At 38.0% G+C, this 20494-nt stretch overlaps 2 protein-coding genes across 3 annotated transcripts in view; both read left to right on the top strand.

The window, feature by feature from the left end:
- Positions 1-12058, top strand: part of tmcc3 (transmembrane and coiled-coil domain family 3) — a 44373-nt gene extending 32315 nt beyond the window's left edge. For both annotated transcript variants that reach the window (XM_044107808.1, XM_044107809.1), the window contains exons 2-5: positions 5309-5479; positions 5701-6491; positions 7997-8132; positions 10221-12058. In XM_044107808.1, coding sequence (XP_043963743.1) covers positions 5309-5479; positions 5701-6491; positions 7997-8132; positions 10221-10526 — 1404 coding nt within the window. In that variant the 3' untranslated portion in view covers positions 10527-12058. The remainder of the gene's footprint in view (positions 1-5308; positions 5480-5700; positions 6492-7996; positions 8133-10220) is intronic.
- A 1125-nt stretch (positions 12059-13183) lies between these two features.
- On the top strand, positions 13184-19068 carry eri1 (exoribonuclease 1). The gene is made up of 7 exons (XM_044107807.1): positions 13184-13586; positions 15207-15382; positions 15459-15675; positions 16686-16769; positions 16849-16958; positions 17046-17160; positions 17754-19068. Exons 1-7 carry the CDS (start codon positions 13512-13514, stop codon positions 17994-17996), a joined length of 1020 nt encoding a protein of 339 aa, XP_043963742.1. The 5' UTR covers positions 13184-13511; the 3' UTR covers positions 17997-19068.
- Positions 19069-20494: the final 1426 nt, after the last annotated feature.

Below are 20494 nucleotides of genomic sequence, written 5' to 3'. Positions count from 1 at the left end.
TGTCTTTACTAACCCACTTATAAACACCTCACCCTCTAAATCTCCTGATCGGGATTCGCCCAATCCCATTACTTCCTCCCCTGCGCTCCAACACACCAGTTCACCCCTGCCAGTATTAATCTGGCTCACCGGTTCAGACGGAGCGCAGCCCCACGCAGGGTTCGGGCCGACTAATGGATGACTAATGTAGTGTAATCTGTCACACTCACTGCTTTAAGCACTCATTTGTCCCAGAATCAAGAGCACCTAATTAATTGTTTTGTCTCTCGGATGTCTCTCCAACACCATTAGACAGCTGACGGTACATTTTACTGTGTTTTTCAGCATTTATTTACACATTTATTATTGTGTAATACACAATTTATTTTTGTTGGCTTTATTCCACTGGGCCCTGAACATTTTCTCCAACGTCCCATCAGCTCATTAATATTCACTGCTGCGGTGAAGTTTCTGTGCCAAAGCCTCCCGTGGCGCCGCTGTTGACGCTCGCTAAATAACATTGATGTTTGGTGCTTATCTGAAGAAAAAGTGGCTCTAAATTCCCCACAAACAGCCTGGAGTTGATGGAAAAATGTCTAGGATTGATTTGTCTATTAAACCAGGTAAAGCTGATTGGTTTTTGACAAAATGCTGCAGCTTTTCCCGGCTAGCGCTGATTAGCTGAGTGACGGGGCGAGGATTGTGTTGTGTTGTTTACGGTTTCCTCGTCTTGGATTTGTTTCCTCCTCCGGTTTGTGTTGGTGGAAAGTAAAACGGTGGACTACAGGCCGCGGTAAATGGCCCACCTTTCTGTGTGGAGACCAACTACAGGAGCTTTTTCTTCCTGAGGCCAGACGAGCTGCCAGACTTTGAATATTTTTCATGTACAGAGCACAGCTCATGTTTCTAAACATTTAGTTTGAATACAAAAGCCTGATGCAAACTACCTCTCTGCTTTCTGGCTCATCTTGCATCTTTTACTGCAATGTAAATGAACACAATTCAAGAGTGTTCATGTACATTTGCCATATAAAACACAGAAACTCCTGTCGTAATTTATAAATTTTCTCTTTTCTCTCTTTCTTTCTACCAAAAACTAGATGACAAACGTCTTCAGTCTGGTAGTTTGGTCTCTGCTAGCCCTTTTTTTGAAAGATAATTTTGCCTACAGACACTTTAGTGTTCATTTTATTTGTTGTTTATGTTATTTTGTTTATTTGTCCTGGGTATTTAAAATGTCTTTCAGTTCTAGTGTTAAATGTTGATTTGTGTTATGACACCATTACCATTAGATTACTTGAAAATGGTCTCAAAATAGCAATATTATTGTTTATCGTAATAACTTCTGGGACAATTCACCATCCACCATAACTTGTTGTGACAGGCCTATTCCAATGTATTTTATTAAGATAGACCAACACAAAGTTGAGCATAATTAAAACATAGAAGAAAAATGAAAGGAGATCAACTGTAAATGTACCAAGATATACGACCAGCAATGTCCAAACTTTTGTCAAGTGGTGCAAAATCAACCAAAAGACCTTATTTAATAATTGGAAAACTCACTTAAGCTTGTTAGAAAAGATAACAAGCTTAGGTGTTCAGGATGAAATATTATCCATCCACTTACTGGATGAACTGAATGGAAATTAAGCAAAACTGCTGCAACCATCAGGGAGTTGTTTAACTTAAATGATCCGCCTGCTCTCTCTCAGACCGTTGCAATAAAACCTTCTCACTTTTTAGCTGCTTCCAACGCGCTTTAAAGATTCGCTTCACTCAATAATTCAAGGGTTCAGGATCCCTTCAGGTCTTCTTCTTTGTTGACATTCAGGTGGTGAGAAAATGCAACATCTTTTCGTCCATTTGTTTATGTTGCAACTTTTCTTACATAGTAGCTCTATGTGAGAAAAGCTCACATATCTCTATATGTCACAGGTCACAATTATGAAATCAAAAATGTGACTTGTGACATTTTTACTTTTACATTATGAACCCAGTAACCAGATCAGATGTAAATGAACCGCCTAAGTCATCGGGGTTTTACATTTAACGATTGCTTCTTCCTTTGTGAAAAAAGAGCTCACTTGCAACATGTTCTGTTCTGCTCCATCATGCTTAAATTCTTCTTTATTAAATTTTTTACGCCACAGCATGCGTGTTGCCTTCTGGTTCCCCATAGGGACGTGTCCTTGTGTGTTTTGGCTCCATGTCCATCCATCTGTATAATTCTCTAAATGCCCAGAGTGCAGACCAGGGTCGCATCGTGAGAAGTGACCAGATATCTGCTCTCTAAAGCGGGCATGTGTGTCCTCTCAGACATATGCTCGCTGTGTTTACCCTCAGACCTACTTTTAAATGTGTGCAGGGAGAGCAGAGGGAGCGCACACAACACACAACGCTACCACTGTTCAGGTCTGAGAGGCAAAGACGCAGATTCTGGAGCAAATATTTTGCTTTTGTTATGGATTATTTCTCATATCTGAACCCGAGGAGAATTTCTCTTGTTTGTCTTTTTAGAAAGTAAAACAAAACAAAAAAGCAAGTGGATTGCAAGACAGCTGAGATTACAGACAGAAGTAGCAGAGAGATGATGTTTATTTGAATCACCCAACTTGTGCAACACAATGACCACCCAAGACAAAAAGTATTTACTGGAGAGCAAAGTCTCCAGCTTGAATTTAAAGTAAATATTTAATCAGTGGTTTGTCCAGAGAGGACGAAATGGTCGAAAGAAATATATGTGATTCAGACCTGATAAACCGGCACTCTATGGAGTGATTTAAAAGTGCTCTGCCTTTGAACCTGGCTTCACTTTAATTTGCTGCGGTGGAGAATTTACGCTTATGACACAAACTGTGTGTTTAAAAAAATCTTAAATTTCTTTTAGTGTTCGGGTGCTAATGTCATTGTTTTCAACAGCTGCGTCACCAGAACAGTCTTCTTTAGATTGGAAAGCTGTGTAGTAACTGTGTAAGCCTCACTTTTCTCCACATAACCGGTCTGTTTTAGCTCATACGAGTTGACGGGCTGAACACACAGATGCTCATTAACCCATTAGAAACTCAATTTGCTGCGACTACCAGTCTTGACTGAATGGTTTGGAACAAGAAGTTATTGAATTAATGTTATTTGTGGATAGACATGTTGCATAAAACAAAGCATTTTCCTTAAAACTGCAGTTGATTGGTGGTCTGGCTAATTATCCATATATGGTATTCACTTCCTGAGAGGCTTTTGATGCCATCAAAAAGTGTTTATTAAGAAAGAAGCTAAGTTAAGGCATAATATAAACATTTATTTCATATTATTTTAATACTTGTAGAAGTTTTAGTTCTGAAATATGCACATCCTTGAAGCATTTTAATGCAGGCTGCTCAGCTTTAGTAAATAAACACCAAGTTTTTTATCTGTACACCTCCAACTGCTGTGTTTAGATGGGTAATTGCCAGGGTTGGGCTCAGAAACCCCAGAGTGGTTTGTAAACCTACAACTGTTGCCTCTTACGTAATTCTAAGCTTTCTTTCCCTCATTGAGCCAACAAGGCTGGTTATACTGTAAACAGAAGCCTTTCTTTAACTCTTATCAGAGATTTTAACAAGGAAATGGCTAAAGCTGTGTAATAATTAAAGTTGTAGAACATCCTTCACACCCCATCAAACTCTGATTTTAAAGAAAACAGGTTGGTGTTAAACCGATAACGTGGGATGGTGTGTTCAGAGTAACACCAGGATCCAGTTTCTCAGACTTACATCTGTCTGTGTTTTCATCCAAACATGCTGCGCTTGTGTTTTGATGCTGTGGGCCTGTGATGGATGATGAATGCTGACTCTGCAGGCTGCGCCACAGACTGTCTTGCTCTCAACCACGGTACACAATTACAGTGTCACGTATTCGGCTCGTAACTCTCTGCGCCAGGGGATAACAACCCGCCTTCAGGGGGATGTCAGCTGCTTGCTTTGCTTCCCTGGCAACCAGAATTAGTAATATTTTAGGTGTCCTTATGTAATCCTCTGCCTTTGTCGGTGCAGTGAACAAGAATCACCAGAGGCTGTTTGTTTGGAGCTCCAGGGCTCCTCACTGTTGTGCAGCCGTAAAACAGATTTACTGCCTTTTGCGCCCGTTTCATCGGCTCTCTAAACAGAAAAATCCTCACATTTTGTATTCATGTTTAGCTCTGCATTCTGGAGATCTTCCACTCTCTCCTCAGCTTAGATGGACTCATTAAGAGGAAGAACAGGAAGGAGAGAAAACCTCCAAAACACATCCAGCTAACGGCCTGCAGCTAACGATTAGTTTAGATATCGATTAATCAATTAATCGGACAAAGAAACTGCTGATTTTTTATTTGACCACTTAAAACTTTTTTTTACAGTATTAGAAATTCATTAATGATGCAATAAACAAATAATTCAATTTCCTTCTTAAATAACAAAATAAACATTTTATTGTCTAAAATGCCACAACAAAGCTTTCCTTCAGCGAATTTGAACCAGCTGAAGCTAAAATATGTAAAATATGCCATTTGAGGAGTTTTTGCTTATATTAAATTCAAACTGTATTTCATTTTTGCAAAGTGTTTGGCTTACTTACTGTTGTTTCTTCACCAAACTGCATTTTTTTCCTAGTCGTTGTTATTTCAATAATCGATTCATTACAATAACCTGATTAATCATTTCAGACCTGAACACATCTGTCATTTGACGCTGCGTAGGTGGTCTGAAATGATTAATCGTGATTAATCGATTATTGAAATCATTCTCAAGTAATTTAGTAATTGATTAATTGTTAACTGGAGTATGCAGACTCTGAAAAAGGCCATATGGTGAAAAGAAAACATATCCAGAGCAGTAATTAAGCCAAGAAACTGTACAAAAATATTTATATATGTAGCAATTTTTAGGATAAAAAAACACCTTTGCTCTGTATGTTTTACAGAAACTCTTCAAGTGGCTTAGTTTTATCTTCACCTGGTTCATATTTATTAAAGGAATCCTGTGGTATTAGTGCAGCATTAAATGTTTATTTTCTTAGAAAATAATAGATTTTTTTTGTTTATCTGCATCTTTTAATGTATTTTTAATGTATTAAAATCCTGACGAGGTTAAATAAAAAATCTGTAGGATGCGCCATATTTTTTATTTGATTAATCGTCAGAATAATTGCTTACTAAGATAATCGTTAATTGCAGCCCTAATCTCTTGATTATTCCCTCGTTCCTCCACACTGGGATGCACAATTTATAGCAAATATTTAGAATATTTCGTCATGTTGTTGGAACTGTAGTCCACTACAGAGTACTGAGAACGAGGCGTCTCTGTGTCCACAGGCAGAGCGCAGCAGCAACGATGCCAACACCCTCAGCATCCCGGTGTCGATGCGACGCGGCTCCTCAGAGTCCAACCTGAATGTGGTGGACAGCGTTGGTGTCGATGGCGTCGGCGTGGATTTTACAAAGGGAGCGCTCGGCATCGACCGACTGCAGCAGAAGATCCTCAAGGTGCGTTTACTCGCATCCAGATGAACTTCGTTATGTTACAGCCTTACCCAGTTATTTAGGAGTGTCAAAAACCATTTGTCAGCCAGTTCTTGGTAGAAAAAGAGAGAAACAATACATCATGCAAATGAAAATGATTGAGTTGGTTTTAAATTGTGAGCGAAGCAGGAGAAATGTCGAGTATTAATTATGACCAGCTTTCCTCCTCCTGGTTTTAATTTCAGGTGACGGAGCAGATCAGGGTGGAGCAGGAGGCGCGGGAAAAGGATGTGGCGGAGTACCTGAAGCTGGTGGACAACGCCGACAAGCAGCAGGTCGCCCGGATCCGCCAGGTGTTTGAGAAGAGGAACCAGAAGTCTGCGCAGACCATCGCTGCTCTGCAGAAGAAGCTGGAGCAGTACCACCGCCGCATGAAGGACAGCGAGACCAACGGCAAGCAGAGCCAGAAGGACAGCAGCAGCAGCAGCAGCAAGGAGTCGGGCTCTCGCAGCAAAGACGACAGCCTGCGGGACATCAGCTCCTCCGGCCGACACCCGACGATGGACAAGATCAAGACCATCGGCCCCGGCGTCTCGCTTTCGCCGCCGTTCTTCTTCAACAAGCCTCTCGGCTTCGCCAACCGCATCAGGAATAAGTTCGGCAGCGCCGACAACATCGCCCACCTGAAGAGCTCCATGGAGAGCGGCTCAGGGCTGCAGGCGGAGGGGACGTCCCGGGGCCTGAGCGGCAGCGCCAACACCGTCGCCAAACCCTCGAAGTACCAAAGCGACGACGAGTGCTCCACCGGCACGTCGGGGTCGGCCGACTCCAACGGGAACCCGGCAGGAGGGTCTGTGACCGGGTCGGGGGGTCCAGGGAGGTCCGATTCCAGCGGACGCCTTCTGGAGGTGCTGGACATGGTGCGGGAGGTGAGGGACGCTCAGGCTCAGCTGGCTGAGGACATGGACGCCATGAGCACACAGTTCAAAAGAGACTACTCCTACTTTACTCAGGTGATGCAGGAGGAGAGATACAGGTGAGCAGCGCAGGAAGAACCACTGAGGGTCACTGCAAACAAAATCTGACCAAGAAAATTTGTTGTAGTTTCTAGAGCAAATGTTGTTTAAAACAAGACAAAAAAACCAGCTTACACAGAGGAGCTTGTTTCACGTCAACAATTCCTTTATACTGATAAAAAAAGTTCCACAGACAGGTTATTTTACTTATAACGTCATTTTCCCCATGTTATTGCCTCCTATGTCCAGCTGAAAAGTAACTTGTAAATTAGTTTTGTCTTATTTCAATATACTAAAATATTTCCCCTAGAATTAGACCAAAAATACGTGGCAGGATTTTGTGTTTCTGCAGTGTTCAGAGCGTTTTGTTTGTGTTTTGTAGAAAGAACCGGCTACATTTCACTGACTGTCAGCTCAAAACTCATGTTGTCACTCATGGTGTTAGGATTCATTATATCAACAAACAAAAGCTCTTTAAGAGCCTCACCTTTAATCCTTTATATAAATTAGGTTTTTAAATACATGAAAGCAGTGCAGTGCTGTGTCTCACCTCTGGGGGCGCTGTTCCACACAATGAATGAAACAGATCATTTCAGTGGATCCATCCGTAGCTGTTTCTCTTTGTATCGCCTATATAGTCACTTAATTTCACTTTTTCTGCATATGTTGATGTTTCACAGTTTGTCCAATACATTTAACAAATTTAGCCTTTCAAATTGTCCCTAAATACGGAGTTAAAATGCGCAGCGTGAAGCAGAAAGTACCGTGCCTCACAAAAATAACGTCGGAACTGAACAGTCTTAGATCACTCTCCTCTCTGGCTGCCAGATTTTCAAAAATGAAAGAAAAATGAAAGAAGAACAAAAACGTTTTTGTTTTTTTTTTTACAACAGAATGAGAAATATTTCAAAATCAGAAAAGAGGGAGGTTGCAAATGTGACCTTTTATTAAATATTCTTTCATTTTTCATTCTTGAACTGTACAGAATTGATTAAAGAATTTTAAAACCCTTAATCTGTTGAAGTTAAAACTGAAATATGAGCTGCTATATTGGATTTTAGATTTATCTATTACATTTAAACTTGTTCAGGTAGTTTTTCTTTTTAGAGTTGACTAAAGTTGCTTGTTGTAAACTTATTCCACCTGAGCCAACATTAATTTGATTTAGAAATTAAGTTAATTGAAACTTTTATGTCTGCTGTCTTATCTCTTGAGCTGAAATTATTTCCATCGGCTCCACAGAGGAAGATGTTTAAATTTGACCTTTAAGATGTTTGTCTCAGATTACAGTAAACAGGAGTCGTTTGCTGTGAGCTTTGACAGTTTAATGGTCCGTTTTAGACGCTGCTGCATGCTAAAACACTAACACACAAACCAGCAGACTGTTGCTACGTCAACCACACACTCGGAGCAGCATCGTTATAAGCTGCTGCGCGGCTTTTATGCCCACACACTCGCTCAGTTCTGCTTTGTTTCTGGCTCTCTCCTCGGCTCCCTGCGTGCGGCGTGGGCGTCCGTCTGCCAGGTATGAGCGCCTGGAGGACCAGCTGAACGACCTGACGGAGCTGCACCAGCACGAGACCAGTAACCTGAAGCAGGAACTGGCCAGCATCGAGGAGAAGGTGGCCTACCAGGCCTACGAACGGGCCAGAGACATCCAGGTACCTGAACACAGAACAAATGAGCCTTTAATCAAACTGACCTTCTGTTAGCTAATGTCCATTGATTAGGGGGAATTATGTTTCTGTTAAGATGAAAAATCAATAAATTATTAAAGTTTATAGAGCACATTTCAGCTAATAGACGTTAAAATCATCAATATGCATAAAACACATTGATCTCTGTTCAGTCTATGATGGTTCAGCAGCAACTCCAGGCAGGTAATGTCAAGGTAATTTTATTTATGAAGCACATTTTCAGGAACAAGACAATTCAAAGTGCTTTACATGAGTTAGAGGAAATACAAACAGAACAAGAAAAGCAGAAGAAGAGCAAAACAAAACCAAAAGTACTTCACAATTTATAAACTAATAGGAGTTTCTCTAGATGAATTAGAAGGAAATATAAACAAAACAACAAAACCAAAAGAAAGACGAAAAGGTAAAAGTATAAAACTACACAATGTTTAACTGGAATCAGAATAAGTAGTAGATCATTTCTTGTGGGTTTTTTCTGTCAGCCTAAGGTTTGAGTCAATTAGCTAGCAGCTAATTAGCAACTTTCTGCATCTGTTATGGGGAAGTCTAAATTTATCACCTATTGCTTGGTCGAAGTTCAGACATTTCTGTGGAGATATAAAACTTAAATTCCATTCTTAATGGTTTTAAAAATTCTTTTAAAGTCTTAAATTTTAGTTGGTCAAACCTGCAAAATCTCTGCACCATAAAATGTCACCTCTAAATTAAAACTATAACAAAAAAACAAACATTTTTCCAGCAGAAATACAAACCAGTTCCACAGCTTTCCCTACAAACTGACAGCATTCTTTACCAACAATAAAACCTTTCTTAATTTTCTCCAGTAATAAACAATGATAAAAGTCACAATCTGGATCTCTATATCAGAGATAACTCATAAAAGGTTCCGCAGCTGGACATGAAAAATGTCTTTAAACTTGAATATGAAAAATCTGTGGTTTGGATTTTAATCCCGTTTCAAATGACGTCATTCAAACATGGAGAAGCAGAAAGTCTGCCTCTGTGAAATGAACTGAAACCTCCCACAGTTACACATTTAAAAGCACTTTAGTGCGTCTTTACAAGCTTTAAAATAAAAACCACTGTAAAATAATCACTGTTCGTGGTTTTACTGCTGAAAGTCGCAGATTTTTGTCCTCACAATGTTTAGACTTTGATTCCTTCTGGCACAGAAAGATTTCCACAAAGTCTGAGAGACTGAAGCTGCTGAAGTAAACAATAACAATTATTCCTGCTGTAAAACTCCAAGTTAGTGAATGACTGTATTTGCTTTCATCTTGTTACAGTTCAAAGCATGAATCAGATATTAAGTTGAGTTCTGGAGGAAACGTGCCTTAATGAAACTCGGCTGATTTATTTTCACTGTTTGCAGCTTCTGCTTAGATTGTTTTTTTTTTTACATGAATAAAAGTTTTTGGATGTTTAGATCTTTTTGACACAAAAGGCCCATCTAGCCAGCTTATGTTCTTTTTATTTTTTGAGAAAATATCAACTAAAGTAAATGATATTATTAAAGTTCTGACAATTTTATTTAACTTTTAATGGTTTTAAAACAAACTTTTGCAAAGAACTAATTAATTTTCTTCTACAGGCTGTTGCAAAAAAAAAACAAAATCTTACCAAGTGTTTTTAGTTCAGATATCTTACTACACTTGAAATAAAACAAAACTAACTTACAAGTAACTTTTCAGCTTTTAGGGCTTGGTTTAATAATTTTGAAAATAATTTCAAGTTCCCCTGGTAGATTATTTCACTAATAATAAGATATAATAATAATTTTCCATGTTATAAGTGGAAAAATCTGCCAGTGGAATTTTGTGTTTTTGCAGCGTGTTAAAATCTGTGATTTAATGTAAAAAAATAAAATAAAATAAAATAAATGTTGCTGGTACTTTTTACTGTCAATGTTGTGGAAATTTCGTGCAGTTATTCCATGAAAAACAGCTAAAACCTGCGTTTGTTTTTACATCTGTGTTTAAAAACATCGTATAAGCTGCAGGTTGCAGTTCTGTGGGGATGTCTAACCTGACCTTCGACCTTTGCCTCGTGCAGGAGGTCCTGGAGTCGTGTCAGACGCGTGTCTCTAAGCTGGAGCTGCAGCAGCAGCAGCAGCAGCAGACGGTGCAGCTGGAGAACACCGACGCCAAGGTGCTGCTGGGCCGCCTCATCAACATTATGCTGGCCATCGCCACCGTCCTGCTGGTCTGCGTTTCCACGGCGGCCAAGTTCACCGCGCCGCTGCTGCGCAGCCGGCTGCACATGGCGTTCACCTGCCTGGGCGTGTCCCTGCTGGTGATACTGTGGAAGAACTGGGAACAGGTGGAGTACACGCTGGACCAGATGATCCTCCCGCGCTGACCCGGACCGGCCAGGGCGCCGGAAATGTAGCCAACACCTTCACCCGTCCGAACCGAGAGCCTCGCCCAAAAAAACCCGAACGCATCAGGAGGCGAAGTCGTTTTGGATCGGAATCTGAGCCGGGCTCGAGTCGGGCAGTAGAGGCATTCGTCGCAGCTGCGCCTCTCACCTCTGACCAAACACAGCGGGCGGAGAGCGCCCCCTACTGTATCATTTTTAAGATTTGGTGCGACCATTTTTGTTTTGTTTTGTTTGAATCCTTCGTCTCGTGTGTCTCTGCTGGGTTTCATAAAGGAACAATCTGAGAAATATCCGTCTTTGTTCCTGTGTAACATAAACCAGAAATCAGGTTCCAAGTCAGGTTTACTGATAAACTGCAGTTCCTTTCACAAATCCAGGAGGAAAAACTTTCCACAGAGACACTAAAGCATGCCTAATAAAATCATTTATACAGAAATACGTTGACATGTCACTTTAAATGTTGACTAGACTATGATTAGAAAGTGTCCATGAAAACATCCTGTAAGGTTTTTATAAGCACATTTACGAGGTTCAGATCAGCAGTTTTCCAGCCTGATTTTCTCATCTGCTGACTTTTAGTTTCACTTTGAACCAGCAAAGAAACAGAGAAACTCCCAGTAAAAGAAACTGGTTTATTCCCAGCACAGCTTCTGAACTGCCTCTCCTCTTGTTAACTTAATGTGTTTTTTTCTAAGTTGTTTTAATGTATGTAAATGTTTTCATTTGACACTGGCTCCATAAAGCTGCGGTTCTGCTCCCACGTTTACGGCCATCATGTTCTTTTCAGAATTGAATTGTACAAAAAAACAAAAAAAAAAACAAACAAACGTGTATGTAAACTTCTGAGCAGAACTGGACTCCAGGAGAAAACGCTAACCTGTGCAAACATGTACTGTGAGGACGGAGGCAGCGCCTGCAAACTTTAAATGTGACTCATCAAAATGCCTTTTTATGGACTGACCTGAATAAATGAACTTTGACATGAAGCCTTTGATGGTGTGCTGCGTTCAAGTCCAGTGGAAATCCAAGTGCTCTGGCTGAGACAAAACATTTTAATGTTTTTAAGCTGCTGTTAACCTTTTGATCTTGATTTATTTCCGTAAGATATTACTGTCCAAATTGGTTTCTAAGTGGTTAAAAAGTGATAGGATTTCTTTTTTACCACTGGACCTGAAAGCAGCATCACAAACTGAACAGTGGGAACTGAAACTTGTAGCTCAGATTTTCCCCGAATCGTTTGTCGATGAAGACGGTGGAATGGGACTGATGCCTTTCCAATGCAGCTTCTTCATTCTCTTCTGACTCTTTTTATGTTTAATGTCCATTTAAAAGCAACAAACATGGAGAATCCTTTACATTCTGTCTGAATGTTTTTCAAAATTTGCTCAAACACTACTTTCAGCAGAAGAAACACTTTCTAATTTCTTTCTGTGCTTCGGTCATAATTGTGGGTTTCATAAGATTATTCTTATTTTTTCACAGAAGGAAATAAATTTTTTGTTTTTCTATCATGTTGGTTGTGTTTATTCCTCACCATTTTGTGAATTCCGAGATGCTCTGCTTTCGTCATGGGAAAATTATCAAAAAGACGAAGAAAATTAGTTTGACAGCAGCTCTACATTACGGTTCTGTCTGGAATTGATCTGGAAATATGGAAAAATATGTGTATTTCAGGATTTTAATCCTTATCCTGTTATCTCTATGTTCATTTATCCTTACATAATTTTGTGCATCTGTCCATTTACTTTTCTTCCTAATTAATCAATTTGTCCCTCAAAAGCTTCAGTTTAATTGATTTTGATACAAACTCTTCAGGTTTATACAAATAATAAAATAAAACTGAGCTAAACCATATAATCTTGAGAAAATACCAATTTAGGCTATGAATAATTCAATAATTAAAGTTTGGCCAACAGTGACATCTAGTGGTCATCGATGAGCATTACAATTTCAAAATCATTGAACTTATAAGCAGCTATGTCCGTAGTGTTTTATTGTATTTGATTGAAATGATTCAGTAAAAATACATTCGCTGAATTAACCCACACTTATTAGATACTTTATTTACTGCTCTATAAATTAAGGTCTGTAAATGTGAGAAGAAGAATTTTTTAATCCAGATTTGAAGTCAGTTTTGATAATATTGTGTTACCGTTACCCACGATGCTTAACCTTACAGGACCTGAATAGTGTTACCTTGTTGGAGTGGCTGTTTTGCTTTGATTCTAATTTGTTATTTTTGTAGACGTTTGGTAATAATATTTTGGGTAAAGGCGTTGCTTTTTGGGGCAATTATTGCCTCAGGTTTTAGTACATAACTTTAATTAGAGGTCTCTTCAGATTTGATGCGACATTGGCTGCTACCAGAGAGCCTTCCCACCCACAGAATCAACATCCACAAATTTTTAAAGTTACATGAGAATTTAATGACCCTTTGGGATAAATAAAGTATCATTGAATTAAATTTCAATTCCAGAAATACAATATAAAATATTGAAAAATATATTGCCTAAGTATTTTTATGTTTAAATATTTATGTAACCTAAAACTACCTGAAAATTATTTTTAATTAAATTTATTTCGAAAGTGACCTTGATCGTAGAGCATTTCAGTATTTTCAAATGTAACTGGTCTTCCTCATCGCTAGGTGGCGGTTAGGAGCAGCAAGGAGGACGTTTTTGGCGCAAACCGGAAGCAGTTCCTTATCTGTCCAGCCAAAGAAAATTAAGTTTAGCGGTGCTTTAGGAGAGACGTTGTTTATTCAGGATGTTTTATTGCTCTTATTTTCTGTAAATATGTACAGTCTAGCTGCTCTATAATGACATTTACACGTTTCTTTTAGCTTTAAGGAAGAGTTAATATTAGTTAATGACTCCTGGTGCAGCCATTTTTGGCTGTAAAATCGAGTTTTTGTTTACATGAAATTTGCTTGTTTTAACAGTTACTATCTTTTTTTACCATTAAATGGATGAACACAAGGAGAACATTCAAGGTACAGACGTAAATGTGAAAATGTCAGAGGAAAAATATGTTGAAAAGGTAAGTCTGGCATAAATTAACGTTTCCGATAAATAAAATGTTTATTTTAACGACAGCATTACATGATTTTATTCTTATTTCTGTCTTGAATCTGTCATTATGTTATGCGTTGAAATGTGAATAAAATCCGACGTTTAGAAGTTAAAGAAACATGCTTCTCTTAGTCTAAATTTCATTTGAATGTGCTTTAAAATTCCCGAATCCTAAATAATTTAGCATATTTCATGTTAGTATACTTTTTTAAACGTACATAATTTGGATGTGTATTGAACATTATAAGAGCAATATGATCTACTGCAAAACTGGACTGATTTTAAACATGAATCCTAAAAATTATCCAACCCAACTATTTATAAGTTCTGAAGTTTAATGTAAGTGTTTTAATGTCTTTTTAAAGTATGGATGAGCTATCATTCTGCCATCTTCATTAATCTGTTTGCTGCAAACGAATAAATAGTGTAAATTTTAGAAAAGGATGTATATTTAATCTCTAATGAGGAGGAACCTTGAAAATGTATCTCAAGAAATTAAAATATGAACAAAAATGTAATTTTATTTAAATAATTCAATATAAAAAGTAATGTCCATATATTCTGTAGCAATTCATTACACACGTAGTGATGTAGTCCAGTTCTTTTTGTTCATCTTGACTACAAAATACCATTAAAACACAAAACGTAGATTCTCAGATAGATAAAATATGATAAAAGACCAATAAAAATTTTGTCTTAATGCAGAAAAGTTGGCCCCAGTATATCCCCTCAATACCAGGCTGCTGCTCCTTTTGCTTAAATTACTGCATTTAAGCAAAATGCAGTAATTTAATAGTGCAGCTCACTATGCAGACAGTCAGCCTGTTGCTTTCCTAAGGTTGCTCTCCTCTTCTATGAGTCCCTGGTTTCCCAGTGAAATCTTCAATGTTTTATCAGAAAACATCAGATCAATTTCTATTATTTTTTCCTCATTTTTGTATCTAGAATTTAAAGAACAAAGAGCAGATAGTACTTTCAAAAAGTGGCTTTTATTCAGCAACCCGTTCTGTGAGTTGCACAGAAAAGTATTAGGGACAGTCCACAAGAATTTGTTTAAACACAAGAAAATAGTGATAATATTAGCAGAATAAAAATGCCATTTTACCAGAAAAAAAATCTGAAAATTAGGAGAAAGAAAGTTTTGTTAGAGTTATAAAGGCACAAGACAGTTTGGACCATAGTTTCAGATTCTGATAATAGTTTGGTGCTCATATGTTAAAAGATTTTTTAGTATTGTCTGTAAAACGTATAACAAGATTTAACATTCCTCATTTAATTCTTCTATTTTTGTTGTAGGAGTTCTCATAAAATTACTACTTTATTTTAATACTATGACCTATTCTTGTAATATTAAGACTCTGCCCTCATATTATTTTGATTATGTCATACGACTTTATTTTTGTATTACTGAGACTTTATTCTTGTAATATTATGCCTTTATTCTCGTGTTAAGATGGCGGCTTATTGTCTGAACTATTGAAAGCCAAAAATGCGCCAGTGGGGGTGGGGGGGAATCCAAAAATTAAATGAATCGATAAACTTGATTATTAGGCAGTATTCAAGTGTTGAATTACTGTTTCTTCTCCAGATGAAACCCTGCAGCAGAATATGTCATGATGACGAAACGGCTCCGGAGACGTCTCAGTCCAACAGAGACTTCAGTCACCCGGTTTACAAAGAGATCGCTCTGGCTAACGGCCACATCAACCGCATGTCCAAAGATGAGCTGCGGGTCAAACTGGCGGAGCTGAAGCTCGACACCAGGTGAGTGTTTTCCCTTTTCCAGCTGTAGAAACCTTGGCGTCCGCTCATAAAATCTACCATCTGTTTGTGCGTGAAGAGGAGTAAAGGACGTGATGAAGAAGAGGTTGAAGAACCACTACAAGAAGCAGAAGCTGCTGCAGTCAGCCGCAGAGGGAGGGCCCACCGATACCTACTACGACTACATCTGCGTGGTGGACTTTGAGGCCACGTGCGAGGAGGATAATCCCTCAGACTTCCTACATGAGATCATCGAGTTCCCCATGGTCCTCATCAACACGCACACCTTACAGATCGTAAGTACAAACAGTTGGTAGATTTACACTTAATTGTTGATGAATGGTTTATTAGATTAAAATTAGTTCTAATCGATTGTCGGTTAAGACCTTTTTTTAATGTTGTAGTTTTCCCGCCATCCAGCAGAGGGCGCAGGTGGTAATTCTTAAGGGAGCCGTTGATACAGAAACGAAGATGGCGGCTTTTTATGAGAACGGGGAAGAGAAACGGTCCAGAGTCCGATATGGGATGAAAAATACGTTTTATGCGGTTCTGTTTGGAAATATAAACACTCGACAAGCTCCTTCAGTTGTTCAGAAATGTAAACAGTCGACAAGTTTCTTAATTTATCACCTTAATAGAGCTCATTCAGTTGAGATACATGACGAAGCAGCGTCAATTTCTTATTCAACAACTGTAACGAAGGTGAAGCTAATGTGTCAGAAAAACGAAGGAGATAACGCTAAGAAGTTGTAACATGATGGAAAAAACATGATGCTAACAACCACGTTTTAATTTTCCTTTAAGAGTTTTAATATTCCTAAAGAGCAACAGACATCTCTGTTCATTAAGTGTTGCACATATTTTATTCTTTTCATCTGTTTTTCTATTCTGCAACCTAGGATGTTACTGTTTTCATATTATATATTCCATACAGCTGAAATAAAATTTAATGTTTTTTTAAATTTACTATATTGTGACAACTTTAGCTCTTCATATTATGTGAAGACAGTCAGTCCTCTTGATTCAAGAAAATGGCCATTCATCAATTAATTATTAGTCATTCAATAAGATCAACCAACTTTCAATCGATAACTAGACCTGCCTTCAGAGTTGGTTAGTAACTAATTAAGTAACTTTTTTTCGAAGTATTTTTTCTGCGGTATACTTTTTACTTTCACTTGAATAATTTTATTATGAAGTATTGCTACTCCCACTTGAGTACAGTTTTTGTGTACTCCACCCACCCCGCTCTGGCTGTAAGTAATTAGTGGAAGATTTTCTTCTGTTAAATGCGATTTCTGTGCAGGTGGACACTTTTCAGGCGTACGTGAAACCAGAGGTGAACCCGCAGCTTTCCGACTTCTGCGTGAAGCTAACAGGAATCACACAGGTCTGAGTTGCTTCTTTCACGTCTCCTAAAGGTCTAAGAGTTTAAGTCAAACTGCACCTCTTGGTGTTTTGGGCTCTAGGAGACGGTGGACGGAGCGGATCCGTTTCCAGACGTCCTTCACCGAGTCGTGGAATGGCTGCAGGAGAGGGAACTCGGGACGAAATACAAATACGCCATGCTGACCGACGGGTGGGTTTACTTTGCGACCCAATTTGCTGCTGCAGTGTTTGGCGTTCCTCTCTCTGGTTGCTCTGATGTGTTTGTTTCCTTCTGCAGGGCGTGGGACATGAGCAAGTTCCTCAACATCCAGTGTCGGATCAGCCGGATCCGATATCCTCAGTTTGCAAAGAAATGGATAAATATAAGAAAGTCTTACTGCAACTTCTACAAGGTAGGGCTGGACGATAAATTGATTCTTTTCAGTTAGTAAAATTTTGGTAATGTGAAGATTTTAATCTTTGGAAAATCTAAATATGAGGACCAGGCTACAATTTTCTTTTTATTACAAGAATACAGTCGTACAAAATCGGAGTCAAAATAACACAAGAATGATGTCATAATATCAACAAAATAAAGGCAGAATTTTGAGAAATTCAACATGAAATAAAAATTTTAAAATGAATGTTGAGTAAACTTTGTAATGTTTGCAGATAGTTAAAACTTAATTTTCTGGAAAAATTATCCATTTTGCTAGTAATATGACTTTATTCTAGTAATTAAACATATTTTTTTGTAGCCTGGCTGTGATGTTTTATTGTACAACTCCATCGGGATTTAAATAAAAAATAATTTTTTTGGTCCTTTTTTTGATTATAAAAGAAACAAGCAAAAACAAAAAATCTGTGACCTTGTTTTTAAGCAATCTCACTCAGCTAAATTTAAGCTTAATCACTTAGAGATTACTTTTGCTCGATTGAATTTCTTCTTTCAGCGTTTTCTGATGTTTGCCACGGCTTTTAACCTCCCGCCGCTCGTTTCCTCCAGGTCCCACGCACGCAGACGAAGCTGAGCACCATGTTGGAAAAGCTCGGCATGAAATACGAAGGCCGGCCTCACTGCGGCCTGGACGACTGTCACAACATCGCCCGGATAGCCGTCCGCATGCTGCAGGACGGCTGCCAGCTGCGCGTCAACGAGCGCATGCACGGCGGCCAGCTGCTCTCGGTTCCCAGCTCGGCGCCGGTGGAAGGAGCGGCGCCGCCCCGTAACCCGGGCAACAGAGAGTAGAGCCAGGAACTTTAATGAACCAGCCTTAAAATCTGTCCTCACCCGCATCACTTACAGAAAGAGAAAAGCACTTTAATTTAAGCTTAAAGCTGCAAGGAGAGTTTAATATTTCAGTTTGTGCAGACTTTGCATTGAGGAGTACAGCGATTGAGGGCGACATACTGAAAATATTAAAAATATTAAAATTACAAGAATAAACTTGCCAGAGAATAAGGTTGAAATAATGAGAGAATATTCATATTACGACTTTATTCTTATAATAGTTCAACTTTTTTGTTGAATTATTATGACTTCATTTTCAAAACAAGACTTTCTTTTCCGATTATTTTGAGTTTTTTCATAATATTATGACTTTATCCTAAAAATATGATTATTCTCATATTTTGGGACTTTATTTTTGAAACATGACTATTGTATTATGAATTTATTCTTGAAATATTATGACTATTCTCAAAATATTGACTTTATTTTCATTATTTTGACTTTATTCTTGTAATTTTATATTGTTTATTTGTTCTTAGTATGGCCCTAGTACTCTGTCGTGGAGGAGGTCTCACTCTAAATATTTTTACAACAGTTTGTAAAAATAAATGGATCATTCCTGCAGCATTCTGTATAGCTGATGCTCTATTTTTTCTGTTTTCTATTCTTAAAGAAGCAAATTAAAATAAAATGATCAGCAACTGTTCATAAACCACACATCTCACTACTGTTATGTGCCATTTAAATTTATAACATCATGTTTTTCAAGGAAAATGCCCTGCAGACTCATTTGCTCCATAAATATAAGAATACAGAAATAATTTAACTTAACCAAATGTCTTGAGCAACTGGGGAACCTTTTTAAGTATTGTCCTTTTGGGGAATGTGCTTTATGTTGTCATGTTGTGTTAAGATATTTTTTATCTCAGTGCACAATATGTTCTGAATAAATTTTCAAGGAGGCAATGATTTTTGTTAATAGGGCTATTTTTGGCAAATTTCTATTTTAAACTGTTTTTTCAAATCAAAATAATTGAAACATTTAAGGATAAAAAGTCCAGATTTTGGCGCAAATAAACTAATCAATCAGGTGAGAGATTGTTTTGTGGCTTTCTTAACAATCCCTCCTTTCCAGAACAAATCTATCCCCTGATTGGCCAGTTTAACTGGTCACTGACCAATCCGAAATAGGCTTTAACATTTTTTTTAATTATAAAATCTGTATTTACAGCCAAACTGGCCAATCAGAAGAGTGGCTGTTTTGTTACGTTTAATCTCCTACCTAGCTAGTTACTAATTAGCTACTTACCATAGCTAACCGCAGCCGTACGACCATTCTCTCTGACAGATCTGATTGGTCACTGTTCAATCACCTTTAGACTTAAAAACTATCCTTAAAACCTAAATATCTATCTTAAAGGGGGGGAAGAAAAAGGGGAAAAAATAATTTCTGAGATTACATCTCCGTCCAGTTGATGGCGGTAATACGCAAAGTGTGTAAACTGCCATAAAACGCAATAGAAGAAGAAGTATCTATCTTAAGAATCAATCAAACTAACCAATCAAAAGAGATTGTTTCGTTACGTTTAGAGTCCCAAAGAATTCTACTCGACGTAGTTAGCTTTCTTGGTTATTAGGCGAATTCGGAATAGAAATACATCAGTTGGCTGTAGCAAAGTGTTTTCTAAAAATGTATAAAATTGTTGACGTTTTTTGTTTTGATTCAGCTTTTTGGCTGTTTAAGAACATTTAAATCAGATACGAAGCTGACATCTGCATAAAACTCAACCGTCCTTCTGAAAGAGTAGCCGCTGCTGCTAATTCTTCGTCGTGATTGATGACGATTGGTAAGCAAGTTTTTGGTGTCTTACCTTCCCCAGCTAGAATGGAATGAAGATTTGAATGCTAAACTGATATACATATTCCATATTTATAGACAATTAAAACAAAAGTGTCAAGTAATAATAAAGCGGCTACACCTAGAGCACAAATTTTCCGTTGACTCTAAACGTAACAAAAACCTCTCTCTTCTGATTGGCCAGTGTGATTGTTGTCGTATCTGAACTTGAATCTGAACTTCAGTGTCATTATTTAAAGAATTTACAAAGCTGGATTTACAGTTAAAGTACTTTTTGAGTACTAAACTGCAACCGTGAGTGTTATGTCTTATTCTAAAAATAAGAGGTTTTCTGTTTTCTTCAGCTGTCATCCATTATTTAAATTAACGGAAAGTAACACTTGAGACATAGCAAACTGTGTGAATCTATTAAATTTAATTTTTAAAATTGAATTTGTGCAATGTTGTTTTCCTTTGACATCATGTATTTAAAGTACAAATAATTAAAACATAGTTCTGTGGAAACAATTCTCTTTTCTGACTGGCTGGTTTAATAGGTCACTGGTCTATTAATCAGTTTCATAATTTTATATTTTACTTTTAGGGCCTCACGCAGAGGCTTCTTTAATCAGCTAAACCTTTAAATGTATTTTAAACACTCAAAAGAAACTAGTAGAAG

This window comes from Gambusia affinis, linkage group LG23, assembly GCF_019740435.1.
Source record: "Gambusia affinis linkage group LG23, SWU_Gaff_1.0, whole genome shotgun sequence".
NCBI lineage: Eukaryota > Metazoa > Chordata > Actinopteri > Cyprinodontiformes > Poeciliidae > Gambusia > Gambusia affinis.
The sequence above is the reverse complement of the archived record's forward strand: the minus strand, read 5'-3'. Positions and strand labels throughout refer to the sequence as shown.

What these genes read in the sequence shown, in the direction of transcription:
- eri1 (XM_044107807.1), top strand. Translation starts at nt 13,512, where the DNA reads ATGGATGAACACAAGGAGAACATTCAAGGTACAGACGTAAATGTGAAA. An exon ending in ACACGCACACCTTACAGATC is followed by an intron (nt 15,676 to 16,685) that starts GTAAGTACAAAC and finishes ATTTCTGTGCAG; the next exon opens with GTGGACACTTTTCAGGCGTA. An exon ending in CTTACTGCAACTTCTACAAG is followed by an intron (nt 17,161 to 17,753) that starts GTAGGGCTGGAC and finishes CGTTTCCTCCAG; the next exon opens with GTCCCACGCACGCAGACGAA.